General features: G+C 44.2%; 1 protein-coding gene across 3 annotated transcripts in view; it reads left to right on the forward strand.

The window, feature by feature from the left end:
* NRK (Nik related kinase) overlaps window positions 1-19108 on the forward strand; it is an 88851-nt gene that overhangs the window by 44498 nt on the left and 25245 nt on the right. For 2 of the 3 annotated variants that reach the window (XM_036402164.1, XM_054516361.1), the window contains exons 11-18: window positions 1416-1488; window positions 1886-2081; window positions 3400-3564; window positions 4310-4471; window positions 7761-7910; window positions 13315-13440; window positions 15640-15707; window positions 16771-16886. In XM_036402164.1, coding sequence (XP_036258057.1) covers window positions 1416-1488; window positions 1886-2081; window positions 3400-3564; window positions 4310-4471; window positions 7761-7910; window positions 13315-13440; window positions 15640-15707; window positions 16771-16886 — 1056 coding nt within the window. The remainder of the gene's footprint in view (window positions 1-1415; window positions 1489-1885; window positions 2082-3399; window positions 3565-4309; window positions 4472-7760; window positions 7911-13314; window positions 13441-15639; window positions 15708-16770; window positions 16887-19108) is intronic. The other variant, XM_054516362.1, reaches the window with a different exon arrangement.

The following is a 19108-nucleotide window of genomic DNA, read 5'->3' on the forward strand; positions in this document are numbered from 1 at the left end:
CTGGTCTCTCTGTTCATATTTCTGTCCCAGATCCAATTGATTTACTTGTTGGATCTCCATATAATTTTGTCTTGTGAGTTCTTTGGGGGCAGCAGGACTCTTTAAGTGTTTTGAAGTAGAGTGCACAAAAGAAGACCTCCAAGCTCCAGTAAAATGCCGATGTTATAACGAATCATTTCCTTCACAGCGTGTATGAAGAAAATTTGTTCCAAATGCCAGCCTTACCCTTCAGAGCAAAAGCTGGAGGAAGCAGTGCAGGAATTTGGGTGATACTTGTGAAAATGCCTGTGCATGGCAGACTAAGGGCTATGCAGAGGGGATAGAGACACATGGCCTGTTGACCAATGACCCTGCCCTCTCTTGCCTTTTCCCCTTCAGCATGTTTTATACTGCCAGAAATGCTGTGAGGATCAGGGACTGTGAGAGCAACTGGGAAAGCACTATGGTGTTGGAAGGTGTCTTATAAATGCTCTGATTTGGCAACAGGAATATTTGCATCTAAAATGAGATTGCTGTTGCAAAGTAGATTTACTGACTCCAGTAGTAGGTGCAAATTCTGCCACCTCTTTCAGCTATGAATCTCAAAGCACACTGAAATGGAAAGATAGTGAGTTGGAATTTCTCAAAAATGCCCTTGAGAGGGGTGGAGGAGTGCAAAGATGTCACTTCTTCATAAATAGTTATATTTTGACCTGAAAATACTATTTTTAATCAAAACTCCTCTGAAAAGGAGAATAGTATGGAATTGCCAGACTACACACTTCAAAATAGTAACAAAAAAAAATGAGGTGACAATTTAGCATGTACTACAGCCAACAATGCTAGGTAGGACCAGTTTGAAATTATCCCATAAAAATTGCCTTCATGTCAGTCTTGAAGAAAACTTTAAAACTATGGGTCAGCTTTTAAAACATTGTGCTAAAACTAGTATTAGTTTTTGTTTTCTTTTTTTGCTTATCTAATTATTCCCTTTGATACAAAAGGAAACCTGGATTTACTGGTGGCCTCAGCATAGCCATAACAGCAGAGCAGGGCACTGCAAGCTTTTATGTCCTATCTAAATGTCTTTTTGAGAACCCCTCTGCTGGTGGTGCTGTGGGGGTTGGGTTTCTCTGTGGGTTTAGCCTAATTTGCTCCAGATTATGGAAGTAGGTTAGTTTTGCAAAACCAATACAGTCAGTCATGGGAAAAGGTGGGTGTGTGTAAAGGGGCTGCCCTGAATCATTATCTGAACTAGATTTTGAATTATGTACTTGGATATTTTGCCTTCCCTCAGCCTCTCTCTACAACATGTGATTTTTAAATTCCAGTTCCTCCTTAGCCTATAGTTCAGGCTGAATGCTCAGGGCTAAAGTTCAAGATCATGTCTTAAATAACAGCATCCTCCTCTGGTGTTTGTTTGTTCTCTTTTTTAGAAGAAACAGACTATGATTATAGTGGAAGTGAGGAGGAAGATGATGAGCTGAATGAAGATGAAGGAGAACCAAGGTTAATTTTATTACTGAAAATTTGACTACCCAAGCTGTTCTCATTGAAGGCAGCTCTCCTCAGCCAGAAGAGCTCTCTTAACTTGCTCTGAATCCCGAATCTCCTGGGTCCCCTTTGCTAGCTTTAACTGTTTTGTAGCTGCCAAACATAACTGCTGAGTATGAAATGTCTGTAATAAGCTGCTGCTTTAGTTTCCTTGCAGTAGGGGGGAAACTCTCAAATGAAGGACCCAATGATCAGCTTCAGGCTGGTTTGTAGCGAACCACGTGTGGCTGTAGAGTCAACTGCTGGAGATGTGTCATGGTTTCCTAACACAGGGCGACAAACATTCTCAAAGCCCCTCTATTCTCACTTTAATGCTATGTTTTGTCATGTAGAAACCCGCTCTTTGTTTCAGCTCCATCGTTAATCTCCCGGGGGAGTCAACTCTCCGCCGTGAGTTCCTGAGGCTGCAGCAGGAGAACAAGAACCGCTCAGACCCTCATCGGCAGCAGCAGCAGCTGAAGGACCAGGAGAAGTACAAGCAGCAGCTGCTGGCAGAGCGGCAGAAGCGCATCGAGCAGCAGAAGGAGCAGAGGAGGAGGCTGGAGGATGTAGGGGGATGGCTTGTGCTGTTTTTCCATGAATCATCACAAATGAAAAACGTGCCTGTAGGGAGTAGGCTTTGCAGGGCAAGAGGGCTGTGTTAAATTGTGAGCTCAACCTGGATCAAGTCTGGCACCTTGGGAGATCTGTGTCACTTTTGAACACTGTGGTTTTAGATGGGCTCTGTCCTTTTGCTGCTGATAACCTGCCCTGAGCTCTGTGAGCAGAAGGGAAGGGGAAGGGCATTTTGCTTGAGTAGGTTTGATGGTGGTAGCCCTGGTAGATGGGCTGAGAGATCCCCATTTCTTCCTCTTATGTATTTCCCAGTTTGCAGTCTGTTGGTCTGGTCCAGAGTCTTGGCCCTGCTTTTGTTTAAGATATTAAAAGGCAGCTGGTTGCCTTTTCAGCTGCCTGACACACTGGTGTCTTAGAGGCAGAGCTAAATCATAAAATCACAGAATCATTAAGGTTGGAAAAGACCTCTAGGATCCAGCCCAACCATTAACCCAGCACTGAATGTCCACCACTATATCTTGGTGCTAGGTGCCACATCCAGATACCTTTATCAACACTTGCAGGAAAGCTGATTCCATCTCTTCCCTGGGCAGTCTGTGCCAATGCTTGACCGGCCTTTCAGTAAACAAATTTTTCCTAATATCCAATCTAAGCCTGCCATGGCACCACTTGTTTTTAACCTGGGAGAAGAGCCTGACCCCCACCTGGCTACAACCTCCTGTCAGGGAGTTGTGCAGAGCAGTAAGGTCCCTCCTGAGCCTCCTTTCCTCCAGGCGGAGCATCCTTAGCTCCCTCAACTGCTCCTCATCAAACCTGTGCTCCAGACTCCTCCACAGCTCTGCTGCCTCTCTCTGGACACACTCCAGCCCTTCAGTTTCTCTTTTGCAGTGGCACAACACAAAAATCACCAGCGTGTCTTTTCTCTTGAGTATCTGACATAACTTGAGCATTGTGTGAACACTTCAGAGCAAAATGGGAACACTCTGGGAAAAAAAAACCCTTCCTTCTTGAAATGTTGGGAAGACATTTGTCATTAGATTAGTTGTCAATGGTCAGGGAGATCTCACATGCCTCATAAATAACAGATCTGCCCTGGGCTGCCAAAAGGACAGAGGTTTCACTTCAGGTTTGGCAGTCACTGTGGTGGCAGCTTGTCCCTGCCCACTTTTGCTCTGTGCTGTGTCAGGTGTCCCCCCTTTAGTGACTGCAGAGCAGGAAATGGGCCTTGTGATTTATGAGCCCTGGCATGAGCAATGGGTGGGTACTAAAGTAAAATAAAATAAGCAATGTTATTCCCTGGCTTTCTCCCAGCACCAGAGGCAAGAGCAGGAGCTACGAAGGCAGCAGGAGTGTGAGCAGAGGTGGCCAGAGGTGAAAGTCGGTCAGAGGAAAGAGGAAAGGGGCAAAGAAGACAAAAGGGCCGTGGAAGATGAATACTTCATAGTAGATGGACAGAGGAAATTGGAAAAGAAGCAGGTATGAAGAGGGTGTTTGCTGACAGCAGTTTGCAGCTCCCTGTTCTGTATCTGATGTCTTTCTCACTTCCCTGAGGGTGTTCCCATCCTCTTGAGTCATGGACCAAGGAGGAACTTCACTAATGCATTTACTGCCTCTTGTTCTCAGATTTAGCCTTCCTTTGAGTTGACTTAGATGTTACTGAGTCACCCTCCATATCTACAGCAGGGACACTGCCTCTCCCACTTTTGTCCCTGCTGTTCCTCTGTGCTGAATTAGTCTGATTAAAATTCCTTTACCCTGACAGCTTCCAGCATCAGCTAAACCTAAGCTTACATCTCCAGTCCCCATTTTGCATTCATGTTGAAACCAGGACCATTTATTTTTCACAAAAACAGTGGAGCAGAGGTTAATTTTAATGCTGAACTGTCATTATCAAGTCTGTCATCTTGACCACAATGTTTTTTTCTAATGTTTCAGCTGCAAATTGATTTGTAATCAAACAGAAGCATGCAGTGTTTGATTAAAGACCTCTGGTTTTAGTGAAAGTAAAAAGAACAAATATGATTTTCTGACCTGCTGTCTAAAAAGCCAAGCAGTGTTTGGTGCCACTTTATTCTTCCTGTTGCTCAGGGTTCTGACTCTTGTGTCAGCCCTGCTGGAATTGTGGTCACTTTGTTCTTTGAAAAGCCACTATTTCCAGCAGGCAACTTGGTTGTCCTCCAAGGTATCATTGTTTCTGAGGTTCATCACTCTCTGCTTTCAGAAGATGGAAGATGTGCAGCACAACAGGAAGATGCACAGAACCCTCCCCAAAGATCAGACCCAGCTGCTGTCTCTCCAGCATGACCACAAGCAGAAGAAGAAGGAGCTTTCCAAGAGTTCAAATGTGGGAGTGCATCCTCCATCAAGCAGCACAGGCAAAGAGGTACTGTCTTGGCCAGGGCAGCATTTTGGTGGTTTGTAGTTTATGATGCTGTAGGAATGCTGAAGCAGAGAGCAGACTGATCTTTAAACCTACATCTGAAGCTTGACCTGTCTTTCTACACACTTATGCTGCAGTCTTCAGTTTCCATTAATATTCAGAGGATAAGGGAAAGGAAGAATTGTTCTGTCACTTCTGTTTGAGTTGAGGGAAGGGTTTGATTGGTGAGTGGACAAATGAGGTTCTTCTGGTCAATAGGTGTCACTCCCTTGTCTTTCAGAGAGGCATGAAATAAGGTAATGCCACCTGAGGTTTAATAGAGGTCTTTGCCTGATGTTAGGGTGCACAGAACTGAGCCAGGCACAGAACAGCATCCGGCCTCCTGAGCACAGAGCTCTGTGCCCCAGCAAGCAGCCTCTGATGCCTTTTCTTGGGTTTTATGTCCCAGGATAAGGTTTGATGGATCAGGGATAGCCACATACAGTCAGCCTGTACTGCAATCCATTTTCCTCCTTTGCTAACTCTGACAGTATTTCTACCCACCAACTCATTCTGGTCACTGTTACCATGTCATGAAAAGCTCTGGGTCCATTTCCATTTCCTCATTTCTAGCATGCTTTTTTTATATAATACCAACTGGTTAACCTAGTTCTACAGCTGGTGTGTGATTTGTTGTGTCACTGAAGCCTGGGTCAAAATCTCAGCAGCTCACAGGTGCTTCCTCAGTAGAAAAGTGGATCTGATGTTCTGTGCAGTTTTGGCAAAGCACCTTCCCAAAATGCCCAACCAGAGGCATGAGGAGAGCTCATACACATGTAAATAGGAGAAATGCAGTGCAGCTTCTTAACACCTTGCTGCTGCTATCTTTGTCATCTTCTTGTATGTGTGTGCTGCAACTATTCCCTGAGCTGAAATGTCCAGTACTGATAAATAGTTAAATGTAACTGCTAGAATTGGTGAAATGATGAATTTCAGTAACTGAATAGAGTCTACAAACACCTAAGCAGCAGCAGGAAGTTAGGAAAACAAGAGATACTAAGCTCCTTGTTAGAGGAGCAGTTTGTGAAAACGAGAGTAATTCTGTTTGAAGTACAACCTAACTGTCAAAACCACAAATGCCCTGGTTCTAAAGGCTTTATTGTACTGACTGATTAAGCAAATCATTACTGAAATTTGAATGAATTGCTCTTGAAATCAGTATTTGTTTGATGATGGAGGGCTGGGTTTTATTCCAGCTGAGGACCAAATTGAGTGTGGACAGAGAAGTAAGCTGCTTTTTCTAAATACACAACATCAAAGTCAATAAGAAAGCTTTGCATTTTCTAGGCCTTTAATGGGTGAAAATGCAACTCTGATGATTAACTTATTTTCTACTTTTCTGTAGTTAGAAGACAAAAAACCAATAAAATACTGTCTTAGATACTCATCTCTTGTTTTGGCATGTGTTTTGTAAATTACTCCTTGATAGCAAAATGAAGAATTTAGTGTGCAGTTACTGTTAACTTTTAATTTAGTGCAATTAGTTGCTTTTTAGGTTCACAGCATGAGGCTTTTGTCATTATGGCTGCAACAGGATGTTCGAGTTTTAAGGATATTGTACAATATTTTTTACTTAATCTCAGAACTTCTTGGAAGTCACAGATCCTTCCACTAAATTGATAATTGATGGTACAGAGTTGCCCTTTTTGGTTGAGACTTCTTTGTCAGCAGTCTTAACTATTTGCAATGATCTAAAAATGCTTTAAAGTTGTAACTGTGTTTAACAGGGATAAGTCAGTGATTTTGCTCCTGTTGATACTGAACTTTTCCAGTTCATTAGCCAGAGAAATGTTAGCTCCTTTGTTGAGAGGGACCTGCATGGGGACAGTGGTAGCCTACTCAAGAGTGAGTTTGTTTGTACTTTTTAGGGCTCCCATTTCTAGGACCAGTCATCAATACACAGAAGAGCTCAACAATTATAGTTTCATTGAGACATTAAACACAAACAAAAAATCCTAACGTCCTACGAAGCCTCAAGTTTAATGTTTGGGGGTGCAGAACCCTCTCTTGGGAGTTCCTTGTCTTTGCCATTGTGCTTATCCTGTCCCCAGCAGGTCAGGACAATTTCCCCCTGCGCATCTGTGCCCAGATGTGAGCTCACTCTGTGCTGAATCTGGTCCCACCAGCACCAGAGTGAAGGAGCTGGGAGGCAGACTCCAAGCTAGCTCAGTGTCTGGGAGGGGTTGGAGTCAGTTCTGGAAGCCCAAAGTGTCATCTGCATGAGTTTGCATTTGGATCATAAAGCCTTTCATGCCAGCTCCCCTTGGGCACAGAGCTGGGGGGTAAATTGTCATCTCTGGCTTTTACATTTTCTTCCTTGTTTATAGTAAAATTTGCCTTTCATTATTACGAGTTGCAGGTAATGAAAATGTGGCCTCAAGAGTGTGTTCACTGGAGCTAGAATTTTGTGGTTTGGCTGTGGTTGCTTGTTTTAGTAACTGGGTTTATTTTAGGTTTTGGTCTTCTTTTTTTCCACAGTGAGACAAAGTGGAATAATTTTCCACGTCCTCAGCAGTTTCTAGGCTGTGCTAAGAATATGCTTACCTTTCTGATACAGGCACAAACATCCAGATAGTGAGAGATACTGTTAAGAATGCCCACCCTAACACAGATACAGGGTATTTTTTATTTCATTAATCTCTAGTTTACTGTGTAGAGCTGTTTCCAGGCTGTTGCATCAGAGGATATGCTGAAGATTTACATTAGAGAATGGGAATTAGTCATGTTGAACAGAATTGAAAAGCATAGTGGAGTCAAAACCGCAGGATAAAGACTTCTGTAATGAGCAATGCCCTCGGGAAATTTATTCCTTTTAGATCATGTTCCTCAGTCTTTCTCACAAGTAGCATACCAAAAGACAGTGTTGAAAGTGTTTTAAGGTAAAAAGCAAAGTGCAGTAATGTCAATGCTGTGGAAGGGGGTAATTAATGCACAGCCAAACGGGCTACATGTTGTCAAAGATAAGTATAGACAGATGATTCCTCCCAGCTAAAATCTCAGCCTGCAGCCAAAGGAAAGGCCTAGAATACAGCAGATGGAAACTCAAGCCCCTTTCCTTGCTGCAGCTTGGAGACTTGATGGAGAAGGAAGGGCTGCAAATGGAGAGGAAATGGTGGTTTGTGCTGTGCCAGGGCTGTCCTCCTTGGTGGGAAGGTCCATCAGAGGTGGTGTGCTCTGTGCTGTCATGGGACAGCATCCAGCCCATGAGCCTGGGGCTCTCTGTGCAATGTGCTGCTGCTTTTGTCCTTCGCAGGCCGAGGAGCGAGCCCAGCAGAGTGACGGCGCGCAGCCCTCGCTGTGGCCAGCGGCGCTGGGACACGAGGCCACCGCGCAGCCCAGGATGGGATCCGGGAGCAGCTCCAGCCCCTGCACCCCTGCCCCACAGAGAGCCCTGCTCGTGCAGGTACTGCACTGCCTGGGGAGGGACAGGGGTGGCTCTAGGCATGACGGGCTGCAGAGGAGGGTGGGTTATTGCAGCTCAGCTGCTTTCAGAGCGTGTCACACTGCCTCACCAGGCTGCAGCGTGGGCCTGTATGCTTCTCTGAGCATACCTGCAACTATGGGTTATTACTGTGAGATCAGGTTGTAGTATCCTAAATGTTTCTTAAACTCGTTGTTGATTTGGCTTGGCATGAGCTTCGGGTGAACATCCTGCATGAGAGGTCACAGAGTCATAGGATGGTTTGGGTCAGAAGGGACCTCTAAGAGTCACTTAGCCCAGCTCCCTGCCATGAGCAGGCACATTGCAACTAGATCAGGCTGCTCAGAGCCCTGTCCAGCCTGGTTTTGAATGTTTCCAGAGATGGGGCATGTGCAGCCTCTCTGGGCAACCTTCTCTGGTGTTGCACCATGCTCATCATAAGAATTTCTTTCCTTTTATTTATCCTTATTTCTTTCCTTTTTCCTTTACTTTCCTAAACTACAGGATTGTGACTTCACCCTTTGCCAGAGCCATATCCCTCAGGATTACGAACTCCACCAGTGTATGATCACTGCAGCCCCAGCTGCTCCAGCCTTGAATTCACTGATTAGCTCCCCTGTGCAGGTGACCCTCAGGACCAGTAGTGCAGCAGCCCCTGGCAGGGCTGCCTATCACCTGGCTGGAAAAGTTACCCTCTGTGCCTTCCAGGATTTGCTGGATTGCCTTCAGCTCACCATGCTGCTTTCCCAGCAGATACCAGAGTAGCTGAAATTCCCCAGCAGGAGGATTTGGGGAAGCAGCTCTCCCTTATCCTGCTTTGGCTTGTGCCCTGGAGCGAGTCTCAGAGTCTGGGAGTCTGGGATGATGGCTGCCTCTTACAGTCTCTGAGTCAAAGCCTCCCTGTGCCTTTCCTCTTCAGCTTGCTTTGCTGTCCAGTGATGATGGAAAAATCACCAGAAACAGATGTTGTGAGCAGAAGGGCCTCATTTCACCTGATAGCTTTTACCTGGAAAAATATTTGTTTGTCTTCTCACATCCTTTTTTTCCAGGGCCTGTTTGTTGTTTCAAGTCACGAGCATTGCAAGTGGGCTGAGTTGATGGCCTGGCTTGCAGCATCAAATCACTGGAGAGCTATTGCAAGGTCTACAAGAAGGACATTTGTAGCTTAGCCTTGGGCAGAGGCTGGCAGCTTCCCTGAGGCAAATATTTCAGCCCTGTGATTGCAGTGGGAACATCCATAGTTTATTGCAGGGCATTTGGGATTCTGCAGGAGTACAGTGGCTGTACAGAGCATAGTCTTGTCCTTCTTGGGAGCCACTCCTGGGATGAGAGGCTGCTTCACCTGGGACAAGTGATCATTCCTCTGCACCCTGTCAGTGCTTTCCCATTTTGTAGCACCTCTCTGAGCTGCTGAGGGGAGTGGTGAGGAATGAAGCAGCATTTACCAACTTCTTTCACATTTCTTGATGGAGACTACACTACAGAAAATGTATGCTGTGCAGAGTGATGGTGTTACTTAAGGATAATAGCAGCAAGTGATGCACAGTGGTTGCTGTGTGATTTCAGTCTCTGCTGGGAGGTGCCCTGGTACCCCCTCACAAGGCAGAGCTCCAGCTGACAGTGCATGTGGACAGGGAGAAGCCAATCTGTGCTGCTGCCTGCTGTGTTCACATGGAGTCCACATGAGCTTCAAGGGGCAATTTATCAATCCCCTGAAGGGTTATTTTTCCCTTTGCTGGTTGGGAGCAGCTGTTGCTGCTAATGGCAGCATGTTTGGACATGCTGCCTGCATTAACTGCATGAGCTGTTTAGGCAGTACAAGTGATGGGTCAGGTAGTCACCTGGAGATTAAAAACCAAAATAATATACTTGTGAAATTCAGTATGTGGGTGCATAGTTGATTTAAAATAGAAGTGAACTGGGGAGTCAAAATGCAAGCTGAATTCATCAGAGATGCTGCACAAAAGAACTTCCAGCCAGGTTTGTCAGAGAGTTTGCCAGCACTGCTCTGCTCAGACAAAAATGACTTCTTATTTTCAACAGTCATATTCTATGAGATCTAGTGGCACATCCTGGATGCCCAGATCTCTCTCAGAATTGTTTCACTGAAAAACTTAACACAGCTCCTGAAGTGAAAGGAGCATGATTTGTCAATGCCTTACATTTGATCTTTCTGCTGTGGGAAATGTGAGATTCAGAGTGTACCAATTCCACATGCTTTGTTCCAGGTTTGTGTTTGCTGCAGTACACAGCAGATCTGGCTCTCTGGTTGTGGTGGTGTGGGATGAGCTGGTTTGGACTCCTTGCAGAATGTTACAGAGGCTTCTTGAACAAAGTCACTGAGACTGATCTTCTGCCCAGCATCTCCTGCTGCCTGACTAGTGGAAATAAGCTCAATTGTTAATTAACTCTTGTGGTTTTCCTATAGGATTTGCTAGTTAGATATTCTCTATTGTGTGATGAGACTGAATCTGAACAAGAAGTCTAACAATATTACAAGAGCTAGCTGTGTGTAAAGCCATGGAGTGCCCTAGTATCCCAGAGTACTTGCTCAGAAGTTTAAGAAATTCCTTTTCCTTATGCTGTTTCCTAACAACACTTGCACTTAATCTATCTCCTCTATGTAGATTCAGTTCAAATTAGTAACTTGGGCATCCTCCAAAAAGCAGCACAGCCTCTTTTTAAAACTTCTTGCTTGTAAATGGTTTTAAACTAACTCTAGTAATGAGTCTTTTGTGCTGTATCACCTTATGCTATCATGTTGTGAATCAGTGTTCTTTCTCTTAGCTCAGTTACATGTCCCTTTATGGTTTGAGGACACACAGTAGGTAACACTTTCTCTACCAATGCTTTCTGTGCTTGAGGAGAGCTGCTGTTCTTTAGATATTACTTACAAGAAAAACAATTTAAAGTTCAAATCTCAGTTGTTTAGAATCACTGTTAGGTGGAGGCGTTTAAATTATTTTTCCTATATAAACTTAAGGAGAATATCAAACACTGATTTTGGGGGTTATCTGAGATGGTTTTGGCTTGCTTGTGGAAGCAGGTGTCTGTTCCTGGCTTTACATAGAGCTGGTGTACTGGGCAGAGTTTGGAATCACTCAGTCACTTATATCATGACTCAGCAAAGCTTATCCATGCTTTTAAACACAAATAGTTTTCTGGTAATCATCAGGACTCAAAGGCTGGAATAAAAAAAAATATATGTATCTTGTTGAAAAAATGGCAAGGAAAAGAAAATCCTCCAATATTCTGATAATAATACACCTGCTACAAAACCTCTTTCTGTACCCATAATGAATCTCTTCAGGTGAGCACTTTGCTGGTCAAATAATTCTGGTTAACTAAAAGCTGTTATTAGAAACAATCTTGTTGGACAAAAAGGTATTTTGAAAGAACATATGTTACAACTGCTGAAAAAGCTATTTTTTCTAAAGAGAGTCAACAGAATGTATTGTCCCAAAAAGGCAGGAAAAGCACCTGAATAACTAAGTGAACTTCTCAGGACTGGTTTTGGCAGTTGACTTTGCCATAAAGGTCTGGGAGGTTGCAATGAGGCATCTTTGACATCTTTTATCTAGTTTTGGAATTGCTGCCTGACAATATTTAATTGACGTTGAACATTGTTCCCATGAAATTTAGTCTTGTACAATTATATAGGGTTCATAATCCTATTATCTTCTTGAAAGCTGTGTGAAGTTCTAGTTACAGTGATTTACTTTTTAGGATGGATAAACTGGAGAATTGTATAGACTTACCTGATAAATCAATAAAATACTCATCTGAGTAATTCTTTGGGGAAAGTGTACTGCAAGTGCCTCTGGTCTAAGGTGCAGTAACTTAGTTGGGACACAGGAGTTGGAACTCTGACTCAGAAAAAAATTGAAAACATCATTCTTAGGCCTCCAAGTGTTGGAGGTGCTGATCTTGCCGTGTGTTTGAGGAAGAGGCACTCCCAGACAGCCCTGGCCCAGCATTGCATGGGAGATCAGACGAGGTGAAGCACAGAGTGGTACAGCTTTAGGCATTTCTCTAATACTTCTTCTATTTCTGTAATATCAAACTGATTCCGGCATTAGCAGAATCTGCCCTGCAGACAGGCCCAGCTCAGACAGAATTTCTGTGTGCTCTGTCTTGGTCTTGTGTCCAAGAGGATTTCTCATTTCAGGGAGGCAGTACTCTCAGCTGACACATTTAACGCTGAGTTTCTTCCTCTTTGGCAGACACTGGGGTAGCAGATCATCATAGTGTAGATTTCTCCTTTTACATACAGAAAAAACCAGAGAAGCAAATGTTGACTATTTTAGCTTGAGTTTTGCACCGCCGACTTCTTGTTCCCCTAAAGTGAAGACTTTGTAAGGAAGTAACTTGATTCCTTCCCCTTCCTGTGCTGTGATTGGGGTTTTTGTTATCCTAGTTCTCTCATTGGACACCTTTAGAGATGTTTTAAACACAGGTGGCTGCAATGGGATCACCTGGACTTGACCACCCATGAGGGTGTAATCTGAACATAATTTCATTCTTTCTTACTGCATTCTCAAGTTTGACCTTTCTTTCTTTCTTTCTTTCTTTCTTTCTTTCTTTCTTTCTTTCTTTCTTTCTTTCTTTCTTTCTTTCTTTCTTTCTTTCTTTCTTTTCTTTCTTTTCTTTCTTTTCTTTCTTTTCTTTCTTTTCTTTCTTTTCTTTCTTTTCTTTCTTTTCTTTCTTTTCTTTCTTTTCTTTCTTTTCTTTCTTTCTTTTCTTTCTTTTCTTTCTTTCTTTCTTTTCTTTCTTTCTAAAATTTATTTCAGAGGAGGACCAGGGTCCCCTCATAATCACTGGAGCACTCAAAAAGTCTTTGAAGCTGGCAGTTTGCCTCCAGTGACTGTGGGTTGGTGGTCGCCATGCAAAGAATAGCTTGAAAGTCAACATCTAAGTTAGGGGAGGTGGGTTCCCACAATGATTAGACTGTGGAAATTCTTCAGTTGAAGCATTGTCCAGGTTTGAATGAAATGTAGTGACTCCACAGCATTTTTTGCATCATCCAGGTAGTTAGCTCCCTGTGCATTGCCAGTGACCTATTTGCTTCTCCACAGATTTAAGAAAGGGGTGTGTGTGTGTGTGTGTGTGTGTGTGTATGTATATATACACAGAGAGAATAGATTTTTTTCACTACTTCTTTTTGTGGTACCCTTCACCTTGGGATATTTGTGCCTAACATGCTAACATGCTGGAAATGAATAGCTCACTGCACAGTGAGCAAGGTAGGGCTCTATCCAGACACAATATTCCTGCTACACTTAGTAAATATTTAATCTCCAAGGCAGAACCATTGATCTCTGTTGAGACTGCAGCCTGTTAGGTAGGCAGGGAAGTGCAATTCACCATGTGTTTTGTTTGTTTCAAGTGTGAGAATTTCCGGGCTAGTAAGGACGTGTACCACAGCAGCTCCCTGTCAGACATGGTGACAGCTCCACTCAGCCCTGGGCAGGACGAGGTGTTCTGGAGCCACAGCAAAGAGCAGCCCCCAAAGGTGGGTAAAACTCGGGGTGTTTGTATTGGGGGTTGATTGCACTGCACTGTGTAGTATCCACCCTCTGCACTTCATGAAACTGAAAAATCTCATTGCTTGTGTATAAACTGGGTCACACTAATCTAGAAAGTGGGATGCAAATTTACAAGGAGATTGGTGGTGTGGGTTTATGTGTATGTATATGTCATGGTTTGACACTGGCCAAATGCCAGGCACCCACAAAAGCCATTCATTCACCTTCTTTTGCTCTCAGCTGAGCAGAGGAGAGGGAAAAAAATTAACAAAGGGCTCATGAGCTGAGATGAAGACTGGGAGAAGACACTCTAAGGGCAAAACGGGTTCAAATTAAAGGTATAAAGTAAATTTATTATTAACAGAGTTAAAGGAGGATAATGAGAAGTAAAATAAGCCTTTAAAACACCTTTTTTTCCCCTCAGCCCCTTCCTCCTTCCCACCAAGAGTGCAGGGAGACAGGGCATGGGGATTTCGTCAGTTCATCACTCAAGATCTTCTGTTTGCTCAGGGAGAGGAGTCTTTGCTGTGCTGTGGGGTCCCTCCCACAGGTAAACATGGGAGGGATGTGGCACAGGTCACCCCTCCACAGGGTGCCATCCTCTAAGGATAGGGTGCTCTAATTTGGAAGCAAGGGCCCTGTCTCTGTCTCTGGAAGCAAGGGCCCTCTCTCTCCATTCGGGTCGCTCACTGGATCACAGCTTTCTCTGGCATCCACCCACTCTGATATGAGCGCTTTTCCCATGGGCTGTGAGTGGATCTCTGCATCCCCTCTGGACTTCATGCATTACAGGGGGACAGATTGTTTCACCGTGGTCCTCACCCCAGCCTGCAGAGGAATCTCATGTGTGGCGCCTTTTTCCATTGACGTTGCTGCCATGTTGTTTTCTCTCATATGTCCTCACTTGCTCCTCTTCTCTGACTAGAAGTAAAACTGCTGCCCATAGGTACCATTGCCAACAAGTTCCACAAATTCAAAGATTCCTTCAGGATCCTGCAGCACTAAGAGGTTGATCTTGTTTAAGTTCAGTGTTGGGTTTAGGTTTAGGTTCACCCACCATGTTTTCACTGCTGGCCGGGCGGCCCTGCTGCCATTGTGTGGGCAGTGGCGGCCCTGGCGCTGTCTGAGGCCTCTCTTGGTGAGGGCCCCGGGCAGGAGAAGCCGCGGCTGGCCCTGCCCTCCTGCCCTCAGCGGGGCTGGCTGGGGCGGCCGTGCAGGCCGGGCTCGCTGCAGGCCGCACTGAGATGGCGGCGGCTGCGGTGGCACAAATCACACATCGCCAGGGCTGTGCCAGGACTGTGCCGCAGCAGGGGAACCTTGCCATCCTGGAAATAAACTGCCAGTGTGCTGTTTGGATTTTCTTCTTTAAATATGTCATCACAGACAACCTCTCTAATTGGGCCAGCAGCCTGTCCATCTCCAGAGCCATCGGAGATCGACTCTGCCAGACATGGTGGAAGCTTCCAGCAGCTCCTCACAGAAGCCACTTCTGTGGCCTCACCGCTACCAAACAACCAGGCTGTGCCAAATCAACACAGTGTATGATATCTGCACACATGTAATATCTGCAGGATCTGTGATTGCAGACACACCTCTTTTGTTAGACCAGGTATTTGTAGCAGCCTGTTTGGTGAAAAGGTCTGGCCTGTTGTAGAAAAGCTTGTTAGTTTGTGTAATTGAGGTGATGGTGTATTTCTCTTTCTAACAGAATTTCTAAGAACAACTCCAAGACTATCTGAGAAGGAATTCATATGCCCATATGTGTATTTCTTTTATTACTTTGCAGCTGGGGTGTGTGTGTGTCTCATTCCCCAGCCTGTGGTAACAACATGAGGTAATCCACCAGCTGGGGAAAGCTGCATTCAGTGACTGCAGGTGCCTTTCACTGTCTGCTTTAAATATTGACCAGGAATGATACTGACTCTGAAGAAAGGTGCAAACCTCTTTCTGTCTGCACCCTGATAGACTATGCTAGCTGAGAGCAAACTGGAAGCACCTGCTGCTGACTTGCAGCTTCCAGTGCTGATATCATGGAATACCTCCCCACAGGTCCTGCTGAACTATTGTTCATTTCTGTTGGTTAGTCTTATTTTTTCATTGATACAGGATAAGCATGAGGTTTATTGACTTGGTTTATTTATTAAAATATCAATAGCAACCTTGAAATGTTTGATTAAATCCTTAAGGTTCCAGAAAGGACAACCTCAAAATTTTACAGCAGGGATCAGCCTGGCCATCAGAGATGCCTTTCAAGGTAAGCTCTTAAGTGCTGTATGCTTATTCTAAAACTAAGCTTACACTGTATACTTTGTACATGTACACTGTGCTTATACTGTGTTTTATGCTTAATTTTTTAATGCTGCTTTATTGTCAATAGGAAAACTGAAGTATCTGGCAGATGCTCTCAGTGCCAGTGGCATTGGTTTCAAAGGACAGTCAGGTGTCTGGGTGCTTTGGTGAGGTAGGGGTCTGACTCCAACTCCTTGTACAGGCACTTTTAATTACAGCTTGTGCTGCTTGTTTTGCCTGATAGTAGCTTGAACAGGCAGCTTGTAGATGTATTGTGACAATTTTGGCAGTCTGCCCTTAAGGCTGGTGTACTTTTTTCATATCCCAGGAGAAAAGACCAAGGATGTCTAGAGCTCAGCAGAAAAGGGCAGCCTCCACTGGATGTCTAATCAGGGAACAGAATGGGTTGGAGAGACTGGAGAGTGAAGTAGATTTAGCTGAAATAACAAAGTGATGTGCAGCATTTCTGATGAGTCAGAGTCAGAAACATCGTCTGAAATAACTTTCAAGTGAAATCAAGCCCTAAATGCTCCCCACTTGGGAATTACAGGAGGCAAAGCAGAAAAGGAATGAATAAGTAATTGTCAGTGTTACAGATGAGTGGGACTGGGTTTCTGATTGAGCCACTGGCTTGGCAGTTTATTTTACTGTCCAATGCATTTCTTTCTCCATTGATAAGTCACTGCTGATGTGTCTTCTAGGAAGGTAGTGGAGCAGTTCTCTTGAGTTGTAAAGCCATGAGATTTTGGAATCAGGACTGACACTTGACTCTGAAGATTCCAAGGGAGATGTAATATAAGATATTTTGTAATGACTTGGAAATCTCTGTAGTCTCCCAGGATGACTGCCCAGAGGAAACTGTCCCCTCCATCATCTCCTCTCACTCCTGGGTGGCCCTGCTTGGAGCAGCAATGAAAATAAACTTTTTTTTATCCAGAGTATGACCTTGTACTGTAACAGCAGGAGCTCCGTTCCAGTCTCTGTTCCAGCACACGAGAGTCTCATCTGCTTTTTGTCTTTCTGCTCAGTAACACTCATCAGTCATCCCCTGGGGGACATGCTCTGAAGCTGAACAGTAGCAGCAGCACTCCTGGCACCAAGCAGTGGGAGATGGGATCTCATCAGAGCAGCTGGTCAACCTCAGGTGATTCCTAAGTCAAAGATCCATCAGTCAGAATGTACTGAACTCCTGTCACATGAAATGGTCTTCTGCAGGTGTCAAGTTCTGCACTGCGAATGGGATATGTCCTGTTAATGACATCCTCTGGTGAGAGGCTTTTGAAAGCCCTCTGGATTTTATGGTCCAAGTCCCTAAAATATAAGTACTTCCTCTTTTGAGTTAGAAAAGTGACTGTGAATATATTTTCATATGGAAAATTTGAATTGCCTCAATTAAGAATTGGAAAAAATAATTTCTGTTGCAGTTAGTGACATAATTCAAACTCAGCAGAGCCAACATTCCAGAAATACAGATGTAATTCAATACTGATATTCACTCATTGGCAAATTCTGCTCTTTGCACTGCCCACTGATAAGATGATACACTTGAGCAGTTGATGTACACTAATATTTCTGCTCTCTAATAATGTACTGGCAAAAGGAAGCATAAATCTCTCTCTACAGCACATTATGAAATACTTCTCCAGTATTCTTTTATGTGCAGAAAGATAGTGGAATTGGAAAAAAAAGGGTATTAGAAGTTAAAAGGAAGATAAAACCATCTGATTTAGGCAAAGTACAGCTTAGTAATCTCCTTTGCTGTCAGGAAGTGGTGTAGGAATGCAGCAGCTTGCTCGTTGTTGTGAAGTGTTTTGCAGTACAGATTCTGGTTGCTGAGGTTCTGGCAGATGGGGATGTGGAGAGGTGGAGAGTTCTTGCTACTCCCAAGGGTGATTCCTGTAGGTCAGCTGCAGGGCAGTTCTTGTGCAGCCCCTCGCAGAGCTCTGGTGTGTCACAAGGCCTTGCATCCAGGTTGGCCACAAAAGATTGGGAACATGGGGAATCCAAATCAAAGCAGGGTGGATGCAAAAAATGTTCTGAAACCACCCCAGTGATCTTATGAGGTCATTTATTTTCATATTGAGGTTTACATTGTTAATTTAAAAGCCCTTGATAAATGAGAACAAATTGCTTATTTATTACACTTACACAATCAAGCCAGTTTTGCTTTTACTAGCAACAAAGAATAGGAAGCTTTTCTTCAAGAGAAATCCAAAGCAGACTTTAAATTGCTTGGGTTTTGTTTCTTTTTGCTCTTATGTCATTTTGTGTTTGAATAACAGAGCTGAACAACATGCAACAGCCCAGCTCAACTTTGCAGAGTCCATGTGATGTGTAACTCCTGTGCTATTTTGGCATGGGGAAACAAAAATCTCACCAGAAATGGAAAGAATAGAAAACCTCCCTTGTGGTTTAAACTGTCTCCTTGAGTTCTTAAGTGTCATTAAATTACAGCTAGTTCTGGCATATGGCATTTCAGATGGAGTTTGTTGCTTTCCCAAACCCACAGGGATAATGAATTGGAGGAAAGGGCTATAAATACTTTAAAGCTAATAGTTCTGCTGAGTTGCTTAGTTGCTTATTGACCAGTAAGGAATTGTGAGTTTTGAAAGCTTTGCAAAATGGATGAAGATGTGAAACCATTGTGACAAACCTAAATTACCAAATAGGAATCCTCATTTGTGTGAGCTTGAATTTTCCCCCCTTAACTCACAAGGAGTCCTGTTGGTAACAGTGGGGTAGTCATGGGAGAAGCTGCTGAGAAAGGCAAGCACTGAGCTGGCCAGTGTGTCCCAGGGCAGGATGAGGGGACAGTGGCTTTCCCTCCTTTCCCTTGTGCAGAGCATCCCTTCAAGGCTTCTTTTGCTTTTCCCAGTGCTTGCAGGCAGTGGGGGCCCACATTTCACAGGAAGATTTGCAGTTTAGTGCAGCTGTTTACCCTCGCCCAGTTGGGTTTAGATAATCACTTTGGACTGTTTCTGTGTAACAGTTTTATGAAGGCCAAATCTTGGCAGCACCTCTGTCCCAGGGGTGTGTAGGGGGGCTCAGGCTCCTGAGCTTTCTTGCAGTCACAGGAAATAGCTGCCTGGCCCATGGTGCTGGAGTATGACCAGCAGCTGATGATGTGAGGAGCTGTCTCTCCTCAAGAAGAGGATCAGAGGAAGGGATTAGGATGCCCTCACCTTTTCCCTTGCTCCCTTTCCAGGAAGCTCTGGCTGATGTGCAGTGGAAGTGTGTTGCCAAGGGTTTGGTTTCCTTGTCTTACTCTTGCAGCATTAAAGTGCACCAGTATCACTTTATGTATGTAATATTGCAGCTTCTAGAACCACTGGGAAACAAGCAATGAGATTTTCCTTTGCAACAAAG

The sequence above is a fragment of the Molothrus ater genome, chromosome 14, assembly GCF_012460135.2.
Source record: "Molothrus ater isolate BHLD 08-10-18 breed brown headed cowbird chromosome 14, BPBGC_Mater_1.1, whole genome shotgun sequence".
NCBI lineage: Eukaryota > Metazoa > Chordata > Aves > Passeriformes > Icteridae > Molothrus > Molothrus ater.